Source organism: Amphibalanus amphitrite, unplaced genomic scaffold (genome assembly GCF_019059575.1).
Source record: "Amphibalanus amphitrite isolate SeventyFive unplaced genomic scaffold, NRLGWU_Aamphi_draft 000066F_arrow, whole genome shotgun sequence".
Taxonomy (NCBI): Eukaryota; Metazoa; Arthropoda; class Thecostraca; order Balanomorpha; family Balanidae; genus Amphibalanus; species Amphibalanus amphitrite.
In genome coordinates this window covers 800,110-817,565 of record NW_024881562.1, presented here as the reverse complement: position 1 = coordinate 817,565, position 17,456 = coordinate 800,110, and the positions used below count along the sequence as shown (strand labels likewise).

Genomic DNA, 17,456 nt, shown 5'->3' with positions numbered 1-17,456 from the left:
ACAGACTGAGAAGACAGGAAACACAAATCATCAATTGATCCAACTCCTGAAATCGCTCAAAGTCGTAAATCAATTACAATAGGCGCACCATACCCCGGTCATCTACAATGCTCAACAATAAAGTTAAAATCATATGATGGATGTTGGATTTGGATAAGTTGGAAAAATCGAATCACCTAAAAATATGCAGCCTCTCAGAATAAATCACATCACAAATGTGTTCACAAACATGCAACCAGTTGTGAAATAATTTATTGGGAGACCTTACATGTCTCTAAGGGTGCGTCGAACCGCACAGCTAGCAGGGACGCTATGTACAAAGGTAGCACACAGGAGGGGGGGGGGGGGGCAGAGGCGGGGCGGAGGGGAAAGCGACCCGCCCCGCCTACCTATCTAGAGCACACGACACTATCACAGGCGGCCCAGTAACTACCGAGGGCAAGCCCCGCGCGCCAGTTAAAAAATAGAACTCCGTGGCCACTAACAAGTCACGGCGAGGCCAGCACACGTGTCGCACGTGTCACGTGCGGTACCCGCGGGTACACCGCACGTGAGCAAGCCGACACGGGCCGTACCAAACGCGGGTGCCGCGGTGCGCACACAACCAGGTACTCAGTTGTCAGTTTGGTGAGATGTACTTGATAACAGGTGGCAAACTTAACAACGCTACAGCCTGGAGTCGCTTACAGCCAAAAGGGGACCAGAGGAGCATGGTAACGCCTCGGGATCGCTCGCGCGTACAGCCGGTTCCCTCCGTATGTACAGGGCCGAGTGGGGAGCATGTAAATATACAGTGCACGAGCTATACACAACGGGCAGCGAAATGCGCGGGGGGGGGGGCAGCGTCAGCACGGGCGCCGACGCACCCACCAAGGCCCAATGGATGTACTGTTTGTTGTAACTCGGCGCAGCAAGCGCCACGAGGCCGTAAGGCGAACTACTAGTTCACCAACCAGCACGTAGGCAGCGCCACGTGCTGGCCAGCTAAATGCCTGTATGTGAGGTGCCACAACTTGAACCGTCAAAACCACTAACTGTGTAACACCATGCAAGGACGAAGGCCAGCCGGACCGAGACCAATGTCCTGATCGTTGGCAGCTGTTGCACACAGATTGCGTCACAAGCCTGTTGGTCCGGCCGGCCCAAGTCTGCTGCGCCTCTCCGCCCCCGATAATTACTGCTAAAACGGCCGAACCTTGAACAAGGAGCGACAACACACACTCACATTCGCAACCACGCTATACAGGCCCAAAACGGGCCACCAGCACGAGGCGCACAGGCGCACAAATCATCAAAACTGATCGAAAACACTCTGTCGTCGTTCGCACCACCGCGCGGTCCGTGCTGGGAGCGGTGTATCTGTCTCTCGCGCAGAGCACTCCCGTGACGTCCGCCGGTCCCTGCCCTGATCACCGCCATTTTACCGGCGCTCCTTTCAGAGTCCTCCGGTGATAGTCTTGCACTGTGCCGCACAACACATCAGTGCCAACGCACACCGCGTCCGAGCACAGCACATCACTGCTCGTCTCTGCACAGCACATCATGGCTTGTCTCCACACAGCACACGCTGCTACGTCGAGCGCCGTCTTCGCACATCACACACCGCCGCGCCATCCGCCACCCCGCGTCACTGGGTGTCGAAGCCGGCCTTCTGCAGCAGCAGACCTCCCTCGTCGTACAGCTGACGGACGCGCTGCTGGAACTCGGGGGCACTCCACTGGTGGACCAGCAGGCGGCACTCCGAGTGGAGTGCCTGCTCCAGTTTGGCGCGCAGTGAGTGACGCAGCAGGGCCTTGGTACTCTCCAGCGCCTGTAGCTGGGAGAGGGCAGGGTGGGGTCAGACACAGGACGGCACAACAGACAGGAAATGGATGATCTGCCACTATCGGAGGGAAGACACAGAATTTTACGTCAGAAACAGGACACGTGGAGCGCCTTTTCACAGTCACGGCAGAATAGCAACGTAGATTAGTTGGAGACGAATGAACCACACAAAGGGTTTGACCTCTGGAGAAGGTTTCATACCTATCACCACGCTATAATTAAGGCAGCAGCCCCGTCCCGCCGACCACAGAATACAGCCGCACAGCTCAGCCCATCAGCCTGCCACTCCAATTAGTCCGTACGGCCCTCCAGGTATTAAGTGGTTGGTTGCCAACATCACAATAAGCGATCTGCATTGATGTTTACGTCTAATGGCTGTTGAAAACCATTGCCGAAGTGTGTGCACGAACCCTCTTCTCATTTCTATTGAGTCATATTACAGGAGTGTCTCTGTCATTCAAAGTTATTACACCAAAAGCACATAGGCTAACCAACCACTCTTTTGCTGGAGGGCCGTACGCATGTAGACCTGTCGAGCCGCCGGCGGCTGTGGCTTCACACCGGTCGGAGCCACAGCCGACGGCGAATCGCCACTGCTGCCTCTGAGTGTCGTTTAAACTCCAAACTACAACCGTTCAATACGGAGCGGGTCGATCACATTTGCGGCCGCGCTGCTATGAGAGATTGAAACATCTCAATAGCAGGGACAGCTTCATGGTCCAGCTTAAACTTCATATTGCACTAACTCTATAATATGAAATATTCGTCTAGTCGAAATACAACATCGAATCAAATAGCGATCACGTTTGCTTTCTTTACTCAAACGGCTATCGATCGTCATCAATATCGGTTGGTGTATGTTTGCAAAGCTACCTAACAAAAACCTTATGTACATCACTGACTGAATGGTTACTTCAGTTGCCATTTTTATCTATTATTATTAATATCATCTTAGGGAAGAAGCGGGGATGGCCAGTCAGTCAATGATCTTCAGACAGAATTCGCCAAACAAAACGGCTGTTAGTGAGACGGAAAACGTAAATGTAAGGCAATACGAGCGCCGCCGAAAATAATTCACGCCCTCTCGACACTGGTGGCGCGTCGCTGCCCAGCGGACGAGTACCGTACCTGTGCGGCGTTGTCGAGCATCTGCCTGGCGAGCGCCACCAGCTCCTCGTAGGCGGATCCTGCCCAGACGAGTCCGGTGGCCAGGTTGGCCGACACCGCCTCTGTGCCCGTCATGGCGCGGCCCGTCATCACCATCGCACCCGACTGGGGATGGTCAGAGGGGTGGGGGGGGGGAGACGGCGTCAGAGGGGACGATCACGGGAGTTCCGGCTATCGTTTATTAACCTGGTGACGTTGCAAGCAAAACATTAAAGCAAGCATTTCAAGTCCCGTGCTTCACAATTCTTTCCCTTCCGGGGCATAACGACACCAAAAACAAGCTACAGACAATAAATCCCAGCCGAGCCAGAGTGTGCCAGAGTGTATTCACCCGTACCATTCTGGCCAGCTTGGCGCATTTTACCAGTCCCGCGCCTACCTTAACGTATTTTACCCGTCTCTCGCCTACCTTGGCCCACTTTACCACTTCCGCGCCTACCTTCGCATGTCCGAGCAGCGCCGTCAGGGAGTGCGTGGCGCCGCCCTCTGGCACGGTACCCAGCCGCGCGTAGGGCATCTGCAGCGTGGCCTTCTCAGTGACATAGACCAGGTCGCAGAGCGGCAGCAGGCTGACACCGAGACCCACGCAGGAGCCGGTGACGCCGGCCATCAGCGGCTTACTGAAGCCGGCCACCGCGCGCACAAAGTCCCTGCGGAGGCGAACGGGCGGGTGTGAGAATCTGCACGAGGGATGGGAGGGTCAGAGACCAAACGGGTCGCTCACTGCGAAAATGAGAGACGGGCTTCGACTTAGCCAAAGCTTTAACTACAATCGCTAATACACAGCGAACAAACTAAAAAGCGGCAACCGCAACATGGATTTGGACATCAATTATGACCGGCTAATACACGTAAAAGTAAATTTTTATTATTCCGAAAAAATCAGTATCAGTCTGAAGCTTAAGCGTAAAACAGCAACCGTAACAGTTGTAAAAGCAGAGAGCTGCGACCTAGTCACCGTCGCCTCCGCTAGCGCCACCTACTTGAGCTCCTTGGCCAGGTCCTCGGCGGCCTTCCGGCGCTTCTCCGGACTGAGGCCCAGCAGGCAGGTATAGTCCAGTCCCTGGCAGAAGGGGCCGGCTGAGGATGTGAGCAGCACGGCCCGGCACGTCGGGTCGCGCTCACACGCCGACAGGTACTCGCGGATCTCCCGCATCACCTGGAAGGGGATAACATGGTCAGTGGTATTCACGGACCAGCTCTCTTATCACCTGATGGTTACGTCAGGTCACATCGGTACTTCCATACTTCCCACATCGTCTGATACGTCGAACGGAGGTCAGTTCAGGCAGAGTCAGGTCTCAGTAGCGCTTACAAACACCCCACATCACCTGACAGTTGACAGTTCACACGGAGGTGGCAGTGGTACCCACAGACCTGCAGCATCCTAGCAAGGTTCTATGGATTCTCCTCCCCTCCACCGGCCGTCGTCCGCACACCTCACCTGTACGTTCAGCCCAGCCTTGAGCCGCGTGGTGACCGGACACAAGATTACTTGGTGGAACCGGTCGAACTTTTTGACGCAGATCTCCCGGTGTCGGATGGTGCCCAGGTTGGAGCGAGAGCTGGAGCGCTCCCGATCTCCGGGCGCCTCCTTCCGGCGCACCTGTTTCAGTGTGGCCACCTCCAGACGACGCTGTAGGGAGCTGTAACCTGCCGGGCGGAAGGACAGGAGGGTCGGACGGTGTTACAGCAATCTGCAGCCCTGAAGACAGTCAAACAGAGTAAGAGTTTGGATGCCGTGACAATGGCTACTCATTTGGATCCACTGAGCTTCAAAACACTTAACAAAAAGTTACGTTTTTTTACAAGAACAAAAAAAGTTATGAGCGTTTACTACGGATTCACTCTAAGATGTTTTACATGAATAGATTCAGCTTTAAGCTAAATTAATTCCCACAGAGCCTGCAATCGACAGCGTCCGCCACTTACTGAGTGAGCTGGGGCTGGTCGGCACCGTGTTCAGCGTCGCTCGCACCGGCAGCGGCGACGAGCTCTTGGACGAGCTCTTAGACGACGGTGACGACGACTTATCGCGGCTGACCGAGCGCGAGACCGGCTGTCTCTCCTCAGCACTGCCGCTCTTCTTGCGCTCCACCGACCTCGGCTCCTTGGCCGTCCGCTTCTCGATGATGTTGAGGTTCTTGTCCTGGGTGAGCCTCGGCTGCGGCGGTTTGGGCGCCTTCTCCTGGGGCACTGGCGCCGCCTTCGGAGCCGGACCGGCAGCAGAGGGCACGCTCGCGCTCGCAGGAGACTTCTTACCGCTCGTGGACGCGTCGTCGGGTTTCTCTACAGGCGACGGTTGTTGCTTCTTGGGCTTTGGCTTGAGCTGGCCCGCGGCCGCGGCTGCGGTCGCTTTGGGCTTCTTTGTGACCAAAGCCGTCACAGCTGATGACCCCTTGTTCAGCTTTGTCGCCTTTGACGCAATCAGCGTTTTGGTAGCGGCCTTCTGACTAGGCGCTTTGGGAGAGCCCGACGGACCTGCCGGCTTCTCAGCAGCTTTGGCCGCCGGTTTGGGCGTTGGCTTGGGGCTCGGGCTCGGGCTTTCGCATTCCTCCTTGATCTTTGCCTTCAGTGCCTTCAGTTTAGCGCTGGTTGTCATTTTAGCCGCCTTCTTAGCGTCCGCCTGTTTCTTCATTTTGATGGCCTTGGCCCTGATCTTGTTGACAGTACGACCGTCCTTTTTCAGCGGGCTGCGCGCGCGGGCCGCCGGCAGAGCCCTCAGTGAGCCGCACACGGGCACGACAGACCTCTTCGTGGCTGACGGCGAAGTAGTGGCATCGCGCGCCTCCTTCGCCGCCTTGGCCGTGTAGACGAGCTTGTCGGACGACGGGACGCGCGTGCGCCGCTTTTCGCCGTTCAGAGTTTTCATCTCCGAGAGTATGTTGATGGCGCCCTCGTCGACAAACAGGGCCTTGAGATCGCGTGAAGGCGGTCGGCTCTTCTTGGGCCGAGGGCTGGTGTCAGCACTGGAGGAACGTACAGAAGATGTATCGCTACCGCGGCCGCTCGAGCCGTGGCGCCGCTTCCTGCCCGCCGGCTGCGAGTCAGCAGCGATTGAGGAGGCCGGTGAGAGTGTAGGAGGAGCGGGAACAGAGGGAGAGGCCGGGACAGCGGCAGCAGCCGGGGCGGACTGAGCGTTGGATGGGGCGGTGGGAGCGGTCACGGCGGCAGCGGCGGTGGAGGCAGCCGGGGCGGAGGCGGAGGACAGGACGGTGATCGTTATGGGACTGCCCGCACTACCTGTCTGTCTCCGGCTTCGTCCCATCGCAGGCGACGACCCGACCGCCACCAACTTCACGCCGCCCGCCGGTACAGTCGACGGTACCGGTGACGGCGGCGGGAGCATGGTGGCTGCCGGTGGCGCCGGGGCGGCGGCCGGCGCCTGCTGCAGGGCGGCAGCGGCAGCCTCAGACACAACCGCCGCCGCGGCCACGGCAGCGCGCCGAGGACGGCCGCGCCCGCGCCGCTCCACCGGCGCCGCCGCCTGCTGCGGCGGCTGCGGCGGCGGCGGTGACTGCAGCGAGCCGTTCCGTCCGACAGCTGTCGGCGGCGGCTGCTGCTGCACCGGAGTAGCCTTGTAGTAGGTTTTCCTGATGAGTAAGCCGCTGGCACAGCGGCTAGCGTCCTCCACGTCCGGTTTGAGCAGCTCGGCCGGCGACACCACCGGCGACTTCACCGGCGGCACCAGCAGCGTCAGCGGCGGCATCAGCTTCACGTTCTTCCGCGGCTGTGGCGGCGGGGCCGGCGGCGGCGACTCAGCCGCGCCGTTGGCGGCTGCAGCGGCGGCCGCAGCCACCAGCTCTGCGCGGCGGCCATACGTCTTGATCGGGGAGCCGCCAGCCACGCTCACCGCCGAGAGCGACTCCTGAGCGGCCAGTTTCTGCGCGCCGGGCGTCTTCCGCTGCAGTATCTTCAGCTGCGCCAGCGCGATCATGCGCTTCCGCTCCTCACTCGCCTCTCCGTTAGCGGCGGGCTCGACACCGGCCTGCTCCGCCGCCGAGCCCTCTGGCAGACGGACGATCGGCTTCAGGCTGGTGGCGGGAGGCGGCGCCGGCCGCAGCCGCTGCTGGTCCGCCGCGGACAGCACGCGGACCGGCGAGCGCGGCCGATGGTCCGATAGGTTCAACACCCGGACTGGGGAGCGTAGCGGCGACTCCGAGCCCACGCTGGCGGCTGGCGACGGGGCGGCGCGCGGCGGAGTCCGAACCAGCACCTCCGCGGCCGGGGACGGGACCGTGCGCGGCGGGGTCCGCACCAGCGGCTCGGAGGCAGGAGGGTCGCCACTGACTCCGTCACTGGCAGGCCCGACACCGATCAGCTGCTTGAGCCGGCCTGAAAACAAGAGCACTGTGTGAACGCTACAGCATAATTAGGGAGGTGACTAGGAGACAGGTGGCTGTGTACGCGGGCAGAGCAAGTTAACCATAGTTTTACCCCAGGTAGGTAGTAGGCACCCTTTAGTAAAGACAGTTACAGAAACAGTTTTGTGCCAGCGCCATATTTACCTTCATAGAATACCATAATCTGACTGGCAATATGCACTACTTCATTGTACGATAGCATGAGACATTCTCTCACTCTAACGAAGCATAGACCTCTGGTATGCAGAGATCTATGAACAAAGGTGATCAAAAAGTGAAGCAGTCATAACCCGGCGGGAAAAGAGCGAAGATAGGAAAGTAGGTATCACAACGAGCTTACCTAACAGCGGGTAAGACCCTGAACAGCAAAGCGGAAAATATAATGCAAAGCCCAAAACTAACATGATAAATACGGAGCAACGCGTCAAGGAAACTAACGGGCCAGCAATGGTTCAGTGTTAACCAGCCAAATTCAATTCTGCAATCGATGACCAATCCATTGAGCTACCAAGCGTACACCCAGGGGCGTGACGCTATCAGTCGCCACGGAGTCGGATTCGGCGAATCCGAAGTAACGGGTACGGCCTACGGCTCCGGCCGACACAGTTCGTCGACATCCAGCCACATTACACTCTGGCTGTCCTACAGCAGTACCTACAGTGTCATATGTACTGCAGCTCTGACAGGTTTAATTAGATGTCCTTTTTCTTCATCGGAGCTATTCAAATACCGATATTCAAGAAGATTCCATGTAGCATATAAGACATTGTTATAATTGTTCACACCCGATTACAATATTGAAGCACAAAATGACACATGGTTTGATGATTCTTTTTTTAAGGAAAAACTTCTTCGATATTGTCATCGGGTGTGAACAAACTTGAGGTCCTATGTGACGGTTAGTCTAAAGTTTCGAAACATAACCAATAGTATCACACCACCAGACAGAAAGTGGTTGATATGGCTGTGAGCAGCTAACTGATCTCACCCGCTGGCCGTTCATTATCCCACCTGTGAGCGATATCCGGGTGGGGGAGTTCTTCACCAGCGCCGGTTTGGGCCGGACCTGCTGCTGGCGCGGCGAGGGCGGTGGCTGCGGCGCGGGCGGCGCGGCCGCCTCGGCCGGCGAGTCGCCCAGGCCCTGCGCCAGCGCCTTGGCCATCGAGTCGCGCACGCCGCGGATAAACTGCGTGCGGTGCAGCGCCTGTGGCGTGGGAGCCGGCGGTGCAGCCGGCGGAGCCGACATCATCACCGCTCCGCTGCTGAGGAAGAGGGCACACGGCTGGTCAGAGGTCAGAAGTACTCGCAGAGACGTCAGCAATGCTCCGATGTTAACAGACTGGGCACGGGACTGGTCAGAGGTACTCACAGAGAGGGCACGGGGCTGCTCAGAAGTACTCAAAGAGAGGGCACGGGGCTGGTCACAGGTACTCACAGAGACGTCATCACCTGGCTGACGGAGAGACGGACGCAGGACCGGTTACATATGCCTAAATCACAGAGACAGGGCGCCGGTGGGGGGCCCGCTGGTTAGAGGTACCGTAAAGTGGGGCTATTTGAGACAGTGGGGCTATTTGAGACAGTAAAGTAGTGGTTTAGTAAAATCGCTGTAAAATGAAAACCGTTCGATATTTTTTCGTCATTTTTGCTTAGGCTGATGTGGAATTGAACAGTGAATGACCTGAGTAACCTTTTTGAAAAATTTCGAAAAGTTTTGAAAGAAATTTGGTCTAAAATACGAAATACAGAAAAACGCACAATTTAAATTGCTCGAAAAGGACCCCTACCTGCCGCTTAACATAGTTGAAATTTTAACAGCTTCGGCACTGCATCTATCGTTACTACCGTTTTACTTATAGGCTAAGCATATTTTTCATGAAAATATTATACATTGTTAACGTTACTGCCGATTGCGTAACCCATTGTCTCAGAATCCCGATGATGCCCACCTGGTCAAACCTCAACCGATATGCCAAATAGCTACTGATAATGGTGATGTGATTGCACCCGAGAAGACTTACCACCATCTACTTGAAGTGCATCGAACGTTCGACATGAGTAACACCGATGAATTGGTCGTGGTCATAAACGTGCAGTGGGTTCATGGTATTTAGCAGGAAGCAATATTTACATGTTCGCAGTGTAACATAATGACCCTTTAGCTGGTGACCAAACTAGTTATTCTGATGAATATGTGCTTAAAATGTGCTTCATCAGTCACTTACTTAGTCGACAATAACACATGTCTACCTTGGTTGACCAAAAAACACCATTGAAGATTACTTAACACATGAACGTACTGTTAGGTGAGCCTATGCAAGTAGGCTTGATGTGGTAGGGTTACCGGCCAATTGATACAGCATGCAGCGATCGAGGAAAATCGTCATAAAATCAAAACCGCTTAACATTTTTCTGTTATTTCTTCGCATGAAGATGTGCAATGGAACAAGGAATCATGCAGACTATTCACTTAAATGTTTTGGGAAACCTTTTAGCTCGTTTGATTCAATACGGTGTGCTTCATTAGGTAGCGAGCCTGTCTCAAATAGCCCCACCGACTTTCAGTATGTCTGTTTTCACGCTACCAGGGCTATGTACAAAAACTTTCTTTCAAAATTTTACTGTTGTTGTCTTTAGGATAGTCCTTGATGATCATTCTGCAAATTGGAAAGTTTAGGGTCACATCATATTATGACAGCCTTAGCATATAGTGATGCAATTTTATAACCTACCGAAATGAAGCATCCTACGAAAAAGGAAAAGATTGAATATAAAGGAAATGTAACTGTCTTTGCAAAAGCAATTTTTGCCAGAATGATCAAAATTTAATTTCCAATCACATGACATTTAAAAAATTATCTCTATCGTGACCGATTTTCTTCAATTTCTTCGTAACTAAAACTGTCTCAAATAGCCCCACCCTATGGGGCTATTTGAGACAGGCTTTAACTAAAAAAATATCCTTAATTATTATTACTAGCTGAACCAAAATGCACCTATATGAAAGAGCTTACGGAGACCTACATTTTTGCAATTTACATGCTATAAGAAATATGAACCGTCTTAAAGGGAGAGGCCAAAAACTGTAAAATCCGTTTCAAATAGCCCCACTTTACGGTACTGACAGGGCACGGCGTTAGGACCCTCACAAAGGCAGGAGTTAGAGGTACGCACAGAGACGGGGCGTCGGCACGAGGCTGGTTAAAAGGAGCAAGTCAAGAAAGGTTGCAGATCATTATTTTTAGCCCTGGTGGGATATATTAGTTTCCTACACACTACTAGGCATAGGGACACTACTAGGCATAGGGTTCCCCGGCCCTTCGCCGTTTCGCATTGTGCTAGAGTTTCGCGAAAAAGATCTCGGAAACCGTTACGAACTGCGGTCGGAATGGTACAACACTTCGAGATTTCAGGCCAGCTGGTGACTTGAGGACAGATTAATAGCCCATAGCTCAGGTTTAGCCTTTCAGTGACCAGCTTTTTTTTTGTAAAACAAGCACTTAAATACAGTGTTCATTATTTCTCCAGAACATTAAAAATATCCTTGTTTAGGAAAAGTCAAATTACATGTAGATTGTAGACCTTAAGTCAAATTTATGTCAAAGCTGGTTAAGTCAGAGCTTGATTGAGTGAGGTTGCATATAATTCAAATCAGTGACTGACTCTTAGTCCATTGATCTCTTCTTAAGCTCACTAACCCAATTAAAGCCCAACATCCAGAGGGGCCTTGTTTCCTGAATCATTCAATTCCCTATGAGATTCCCTGGCTCAGAGTATTAAAAATTGTGACATTTTAAGACATGACACATCTCTGATGCTAATGCAGGATGTCACATTGCCACAGTTGAATATTTGGTAGCCTGACAGACTTAAAATGTGGTTGGTGCCAAAGAATCAGCTGGAATCAATGGCCAATTATGAAACAATCTGCTCTATAACTTTCACTTGCTCTCATCATTAAAAACATCAAAATTCAAAGGAGTGACAATGGTCTCAGGAGAGTTAAGACCTTGAGATTGGGCCTTTATTAGATGCATTCTGACTTCATTGGCAAGGCTTGATTACCTTATTATGTTGTATCCTACACAGCTGCCTTGATGCATTTCCTAATGTTCACCTAATCTGGGAATCAATGTCATCCCAAAATCAAAACACACAGCAGCATAGGACTCAAGTTATTGCAGCTCAACAGTGGTGCTAGTCTGTCCACCATGTTTGTGGATAGAGAGCTATGAGCTCATCAGAGCTCATAGCTTGCAGAAAAAGTGAAATATAAATGTGTTTTATGTGGAATATACACTTATTTATTAAAATATACCTAGTATGTATCTGAGCAGCAAGCCTACTAAATTACATCACATGCAAGATCTGCCGTCGGGAGGAAAAAAGCCGTAAGTCGCATTTTTATCGATTTTTCGTTTTTGATATCGTTGGAAAGCTCTTTTCATGATGCGTTTAATGGTACTGCTCAAACATGTGTACACCCAAAAAGGAAAATATTATATATAATATAAAAATTCAAAAACGGATTTGTTACATCAGGGATAGCAAAACACGCAGGAAGAAAGCCGTATCCTTAAATTCGACAGATACGGCATTTATACAAAATTTCAAACAAAGAATGTGGAACTGATAAGTCAGGAAGAAAGCCGTATCTTGTAGATACGGCTTTTATTTGATGGTAGCCTGTGAAATATGAGCCGAATCGTTGGTCCAGGCAGTTTGGAAGAAAGCCGTATCTACTCATTTAGCATGGCTTCGGCATATCCTGGACGGAACAGTTGAACATTTACACAAACATGCTACGTGATCGTAGCAATATGTGACCATTTATAGGGGAATTTTAATTGAAATAAAATAGGGAGTGAACTTGAGAAGCTTGAAGCCAACAGAACTGTGCGAGCTCGGTGGTGTCAGCAGGGTGCCGGGCATTCAGTATTTTGATGTGCTAACCAGCCGGGAGCGCCAGTATAATCCGACCGTTCTTTTCCCCAGCTTCGTTTAAAATTCCAATAAAAAATACCCGACCTAGCCTCCCCCATGATGAATTTGGCCTCCCTGTCCCCACCCCACCCCACAACCAAAATAGCATCATGTTAAGTTCGACCCGGTAATCATCATAGACATGCAGCTCGTAGCCGGCACGCTTAGTACGACGACCTACAATCTTTGTCGTAAAACCGTTGAAGATACAGTTGAATACCGTGAAAGGTCGATTGCTATTGCCAACCTCGTCACATTTATTGTGATAATTGTGACCACGCCCATGTATCTTTGGGACGTCATCCCCTATCACTTTCATTCCTGGTCAATGACTTTACCGTCTTCTTTCCGGCTCCCTCATACCCATGATGCTCAATCATATTGGAAATTTAGGCTACCTTGTAGCACCCACACAAGCCCAACATTGTCATATTCTACGGGCAGCTGCCCAGAGCCTACCAGCACAGCTGTGACCGATGGAGGATGCAGCAAGGCGTACTGAATAGCCCTCTGCTCTGTTGCAGTAGGCGCTATAATCAGAGCCCTGTGAATACGAGTGCACATTGGGGGGAGGAGGGGGGCCTTTTGAGGGTGCGCCCTCTAAAGGGCGTTCCCGCAGACGTGTGGAGCTCTCAGCAGTCTAGCGATCTCCGACAATGAGGCGGCATTTGCTTACACCCTCAGCCGCGGCACGGTGCTGTCGCCCTAGATGTTTCGCACAGGCTTTGTAGATGCAGTTTCTTAACGGGAATTCCTGAAGTTCTTACACCATCCTCTATTTTGGTTCAGGAGCCGGGCGGTTCCGTGCTTGTAGCTGCGCACCACGTGACTTAACAGCGTCCCTTTTCCGGGAACCTTGTGTCCAGCTAATCAAAAACATTCCCACTCATCGTCTCTTGCCCCCTTGAAGTGCTTTGAGGTCTGCAGATCGACGATGGGAAACTACACTATCTCGGTTCTCTCGACATTGTCGCCGTGGCTCCGGCGCAGCGGCAGACCGGCACACTCATCTCTCCGAATATATCGGTGGCTCAGAATTAACTCTGGAGTCCAGTGTAATCGAAAATTGAAGCACCGTACAAAGACAGCATTCGTGATTCCCCTTGTCGGTTGCAGGCACGTAGCCAGGATTTTGCTCAGGGAGGGGCCACAGGTCGCGGCCTAGTGTCGTGTCCCTCCAGAAAAGGAAAACTCCTCGGATTTGGCCCACTATCTCTTGGGGTGTGGTGCAGCTGTGTTTTTTTAAGTTTTATTTTATTTTTCGCCTTTAGAGGGGGACATGGCCCCTCTGCCCCCCTCCCCCCCCCCCCTGGCTACGTCCCTGGTCGGTTGGTCAAGCTGTCTTTTGATGGCACCCTGCGCAATCAGAATCCAAGAGCCTCAAGTTACGACAATAATGCGATTATGCATGGATAATGTAGTTTAAAATGGGTATCATGTTTGTTTTTGTATCGAACGTTCTATTAAATATCCATACTTGAGAGCTGAATCAGTGGAACGGAACCAGCAGCGGAAATGCTTTAGTACTTTTATGAACTAATATGCTGTCAACAGAAATGCACCGATGATACTGCTTTTTGACGACAATATGATTAAACAAAAATGGCGATACGGCTTTATTCCCGATCGGTTAACCAATGTATCAGACATACGGTTTTTTCATGACAGTATTGCTCAGGTGTCTCGTGCGATGCGGCTTTCTTCCACGATACAGCTTTTTTCGTGAAAGAAAGATTACGCAAACTCGGGGTTGAATTGGAAGCAAAAAAGTTTTTCGCCTTTTGCTTTTAGGTTAAAATAATTTCCCTTTTATGACCACTTTCATTGGATGTAAAATTTCTTTCCGATCACTGTAGTATGTTTTGTTTCGTTATTGAGCAAAGTTAACGAATTTTAAAACAAAAAAACGCGTTTTTGCCTCTCCTGAACAATTTTCAATTCGAAAAAGTGCCCCAGATACGGCTTTTTTCCTCCCGACGGCAGAGATATCTGGGACACAAACAGGCTCTAAATCATAATATAAATTTTGTCAATATTATTCTCTGTGAGCTTAATATGATTCAGCACTTGTTGATGGATCACTATTGCTAATGTAATTACATACTTTTAGATGACTTTTTCAGTTTTTTTTCTTCCTCCCCAAAAAATGTTTTGTCAACAGTATATTGAACTTTTTCAAATATATTGGTCACAGACCTTATATCAGTGAAACAATTGACAGCAGAGCAGAGGAAAAGGTTCTGTATTGGTTAGATAATGCTATCTTATTCTAATCAAAGTATCTGTAATTATTGCTCAAAACAAAAAGTGATAACTATACAGACCTACAGATAAAAGCAGTACATGGTAGCATTTACATATTGAAGCATGGTGTACTATCTTTATAGAGTAGAGAAAATAATAAGATAAGAAAAGTAGCTCAAAAATGTTTCTTCAAAAGTAAACATGGCAATTTTGACAGAAACTGAAGCATTCTGGTACCATGGTACTGGTAAAGACTGAAGATCTATAAATTATTGCAGGACACCTCAAAACAAAATATTCACCATTGAGATGAATGTAGGAACATTTTAATCAGATGTTATAAAATTCATTTCTTCCTAAAAGATATCAGGTTAGATTTATTTTGTCTATCAGGTGCCATCTTGTGCTTCCCTATAAGACAACATTTTGAAATAGAAATTATGAACTAATGAAGGCTGAAGCTCACATGCAATAATGACATGAAACCCTATGAAATCTGATTTAATGATAAATTAAACATGCAATGACACTTTAGTTTTACAATCCATTAATTTAGAGAAGCATATTGTTCTTTATGTCATAAAACTTGAAGAAAGAATAGACGCGTTTACATAGGGTTTGTTGCAAGCTTATATCTCCGTCCGTGACGTTGCTAAGGATGCCAATGGTGCTAAACAATTTACAAAATGATCCCCTCTAAATATTTGAAGACCACTGCAACGAAATTATCGCCAAATTAACGAGCTAGAGCCTCGTCAAATATGCTATGTAAACCGGGTTAAAGATAAAAAAAAAATTGAGACAAAATCGCATAGGTAACTTACAACATTGAAAATTGATGTTAGCCTACAAAATGCCACTTAACTAGCAGTGCCCATTCATCACACTGTCATAAATAAGCTTTCTTGGTATGTTAAAACAATAGAAAAACAACACAAAATTAACAGTACCCACTTTCAATATACAATTACGGTAGCTTGAAGTCATTTTCCGCAACTGGCAATCAATTACTCGACTCATTTTACATCATAATTCATAAACACCAAAAACATTTCAACAATTGAAACGTTTCATCAAATATTTAATACTTAAAATCTGCATAACAAAAACAATTAAAATCAATTGTATTTTAGGGCAGCTTTGGAAGTGTTGCCAAAACTGAACCACCTTTACCTCGCCCACTGCCCAAATTGTTTGCTTAAGAGCAGAATGCAGTTAATTCACGCGAAAATAAAAATGAAAAAATTGAATTCAACAGTTTTTCTTCAAATGAAGCATGAAAAACATTTCTAAAATTGAAATTGTGCAAAATTCCACTTGGACTCGGCATCCGGGCCAACAAAACCCACGGCGTGCGCACCAACTCGCGGGGGCTTCAACGAGTCACATATCGACTTCAACGAGATAAAATAGCAAAGACTTACCTATAAGTGCTCCAAAAAAGTCAATAAGTTGGCTATTATATATCCAAATTACGTAAAAAATCAATTGGCGCATGAAAACCATCAATAAGGACGCGCGCGCCACTCATGAAACGCTCCCGTCTGGCAAAATGTTAGTGCGCATGCGCATCGGTGCAAAGGAGCCAAGATCGCTGATTGGCAGTTTGGCATAATTCGCTAATGAGCCCAAGGTCGTCAATAATTTGAGCCCATATAATTGAATCACGAAAAAAAAACAAATTCATCGGAAAGTAAACTTTCGTAACTAGCAAGGCCGTATAAGAGGTACCTAACTAGAAGAATTGTTCAGAGTCCATCTTAACCTGCCCGGCCCCGCGCCCGTCTTTCTGGCACCAACACCGTTTGTCGTGTTCACGTTTATCCCATCCATAGCACATTTATCACGTTTTTATCCTCAGGGATAAATTGAAGTAGATGCTTAGGTAACCCAGCATAAATTGTTTGGGCGTGCAATGGAAATCTTGCTGTCGGCTACGAGTAGTAAAGGAATCTTGATCGGCCTACCAATGCTCCCAGCATCGGTGCAAGGCCCTATATCGGCCTGCCGACGTCCGCCGTCTAAATATACGGTTATTAGCCGTTTTCACGACGGGCTCTCCGGTGAATGCACCTAATTTGACCAAACCTGCAGCTAATCTCTTTTACAGCAAATATCTTCACTTTATGAATTTATTTCAGTGTTTTAACCGATGATACTCTCTGATAATATGACAAAGCAGGCATATAAACAATTAGCGCAACCCTATAACTGATACCTACTAAGAGATACACTGAACTAACTTGACCAAATCTGCACCTAATCTGCACCAAATGTGCACCAAATGTGTACCAGATGGCCGTCGTGAAAACGGCTATTATGTGCATACGTTTAGTTCGGTAAAAGGCCTTGGGTAGGTACAGGGTGTAAAGTCACCGTGGGGTGTAGGCAGTAGGATCCAGGCAAAATGCTACTAATAAGTAAATTAATATTTATAGGCCCATTACCCTAAAAAAATGAATGTTACATAAAGATCAGGCAATCGGTTTTACTAGGATGAGGTTTGCTTTTTCTGAGACGCTCAAGCCCGTAGCCGTAGACGGTGACATGGCCTGTACCTATCTGACCGTTGCGATATAGCCTTGGCATTGATGACGGCGACGTGGGCCTAAGGTCAACTTCGCCCGATCGAGAGGAGGAGACTCTTCAACGACGCCGGACACTCGATAGTCCATTGCCTAAAACAACGAGAATGTTACTTGAATTAACATCGTAACATGAATTTGAATGAATGAAATAAAATGTAAATAAAGATTAAAAATAATGTAATAAAAAATTAAAAAATAAAAATGAATAAAATTTGAAATAACATGAATTAACATCGTGACGACTTTTTTTCTCTCTTTTTTATTTATCGAGACCCGCAGAATGAAC

The 17,456-nt window shown here is 49.4% G+C and overlaps 1 protein-coding gene across 3 annotated transcripts; it reads right to left on the bottom strand.

The window, feature by feature from the left end:
- Window positions 1–236: 236 nt before the first annotated feature.
- Window positions 237–16,122, bottom strand: LOC122378867 (nucleolar protein dao-5-like). 3 transcript variants are annotated; one of them, XM_043360487.1, is made up of 8 exons: window positions 16,007–16,122; window positions 8,367–8,617; window positions 4,924–7,326; window positions 4,436–4,644; window positions 3,975–4,150; window positions 3,431–3,641; window positions 2,953–3,096; window positions 237–1,816 (listed from the first exon to the last, which is right to left on the bottom strand). In XM_043360487.1, the coding sequence occupies exons 2-8, from the start codon at window positions 8,602–8,604 to the stop codon at window positions 1,628–1,630; spliced, it is 3,570 nt and encodes a 1,189-aa protein (XP_043216422.1). In that variant the 5' UTR covers window positions 8,605–8,617; window positions 16,007–16,122; the 3' UTR covers window positions 237–1,627. The 3 variants fall into 3 exon arrangements, with proteins under 3 accessions (XP_043216422.1, XP_043216420.1, XP_043216423.1); XM_043360485.1 differs by having other exon boundaries at window positions 8,367–8,614; window positions 16,007–16,113; XM_043360488.1 differs by having other exon boundaries at window positions 237–1,810; window positions 8,367–8,614; window positions 16,007–16,113.
- Between the last annotated feature and the right edge of the window lie 1,334 nt (window positions 16,123–17,456).

Bases quoted from the DNA above. Each gene is read 5' to 3' on its own strand.
- LOC122378867 (XM_043360487.1), bottom strand. From the start codon at position 8,604: ATGATGTCGGCTCCGCCGGCTGCACCGCCGGCTCCCACGCCACAGGCG. The intron at 4,151-4,435 runs GTGAGGTGTGCG...ATCCCCTTCCAG, and splicing joins AGGCTGGGCTGAACGTACAG to GTGATGCGGGAGATCCGCGA. The intron at 1,817-2,952 runs GTACGGTACTCG...GCCCTCTCCCAG, and splicing joins TGCTCGACAACGCCGCACAG to CTACAGGCGCTGGAGAGTAC.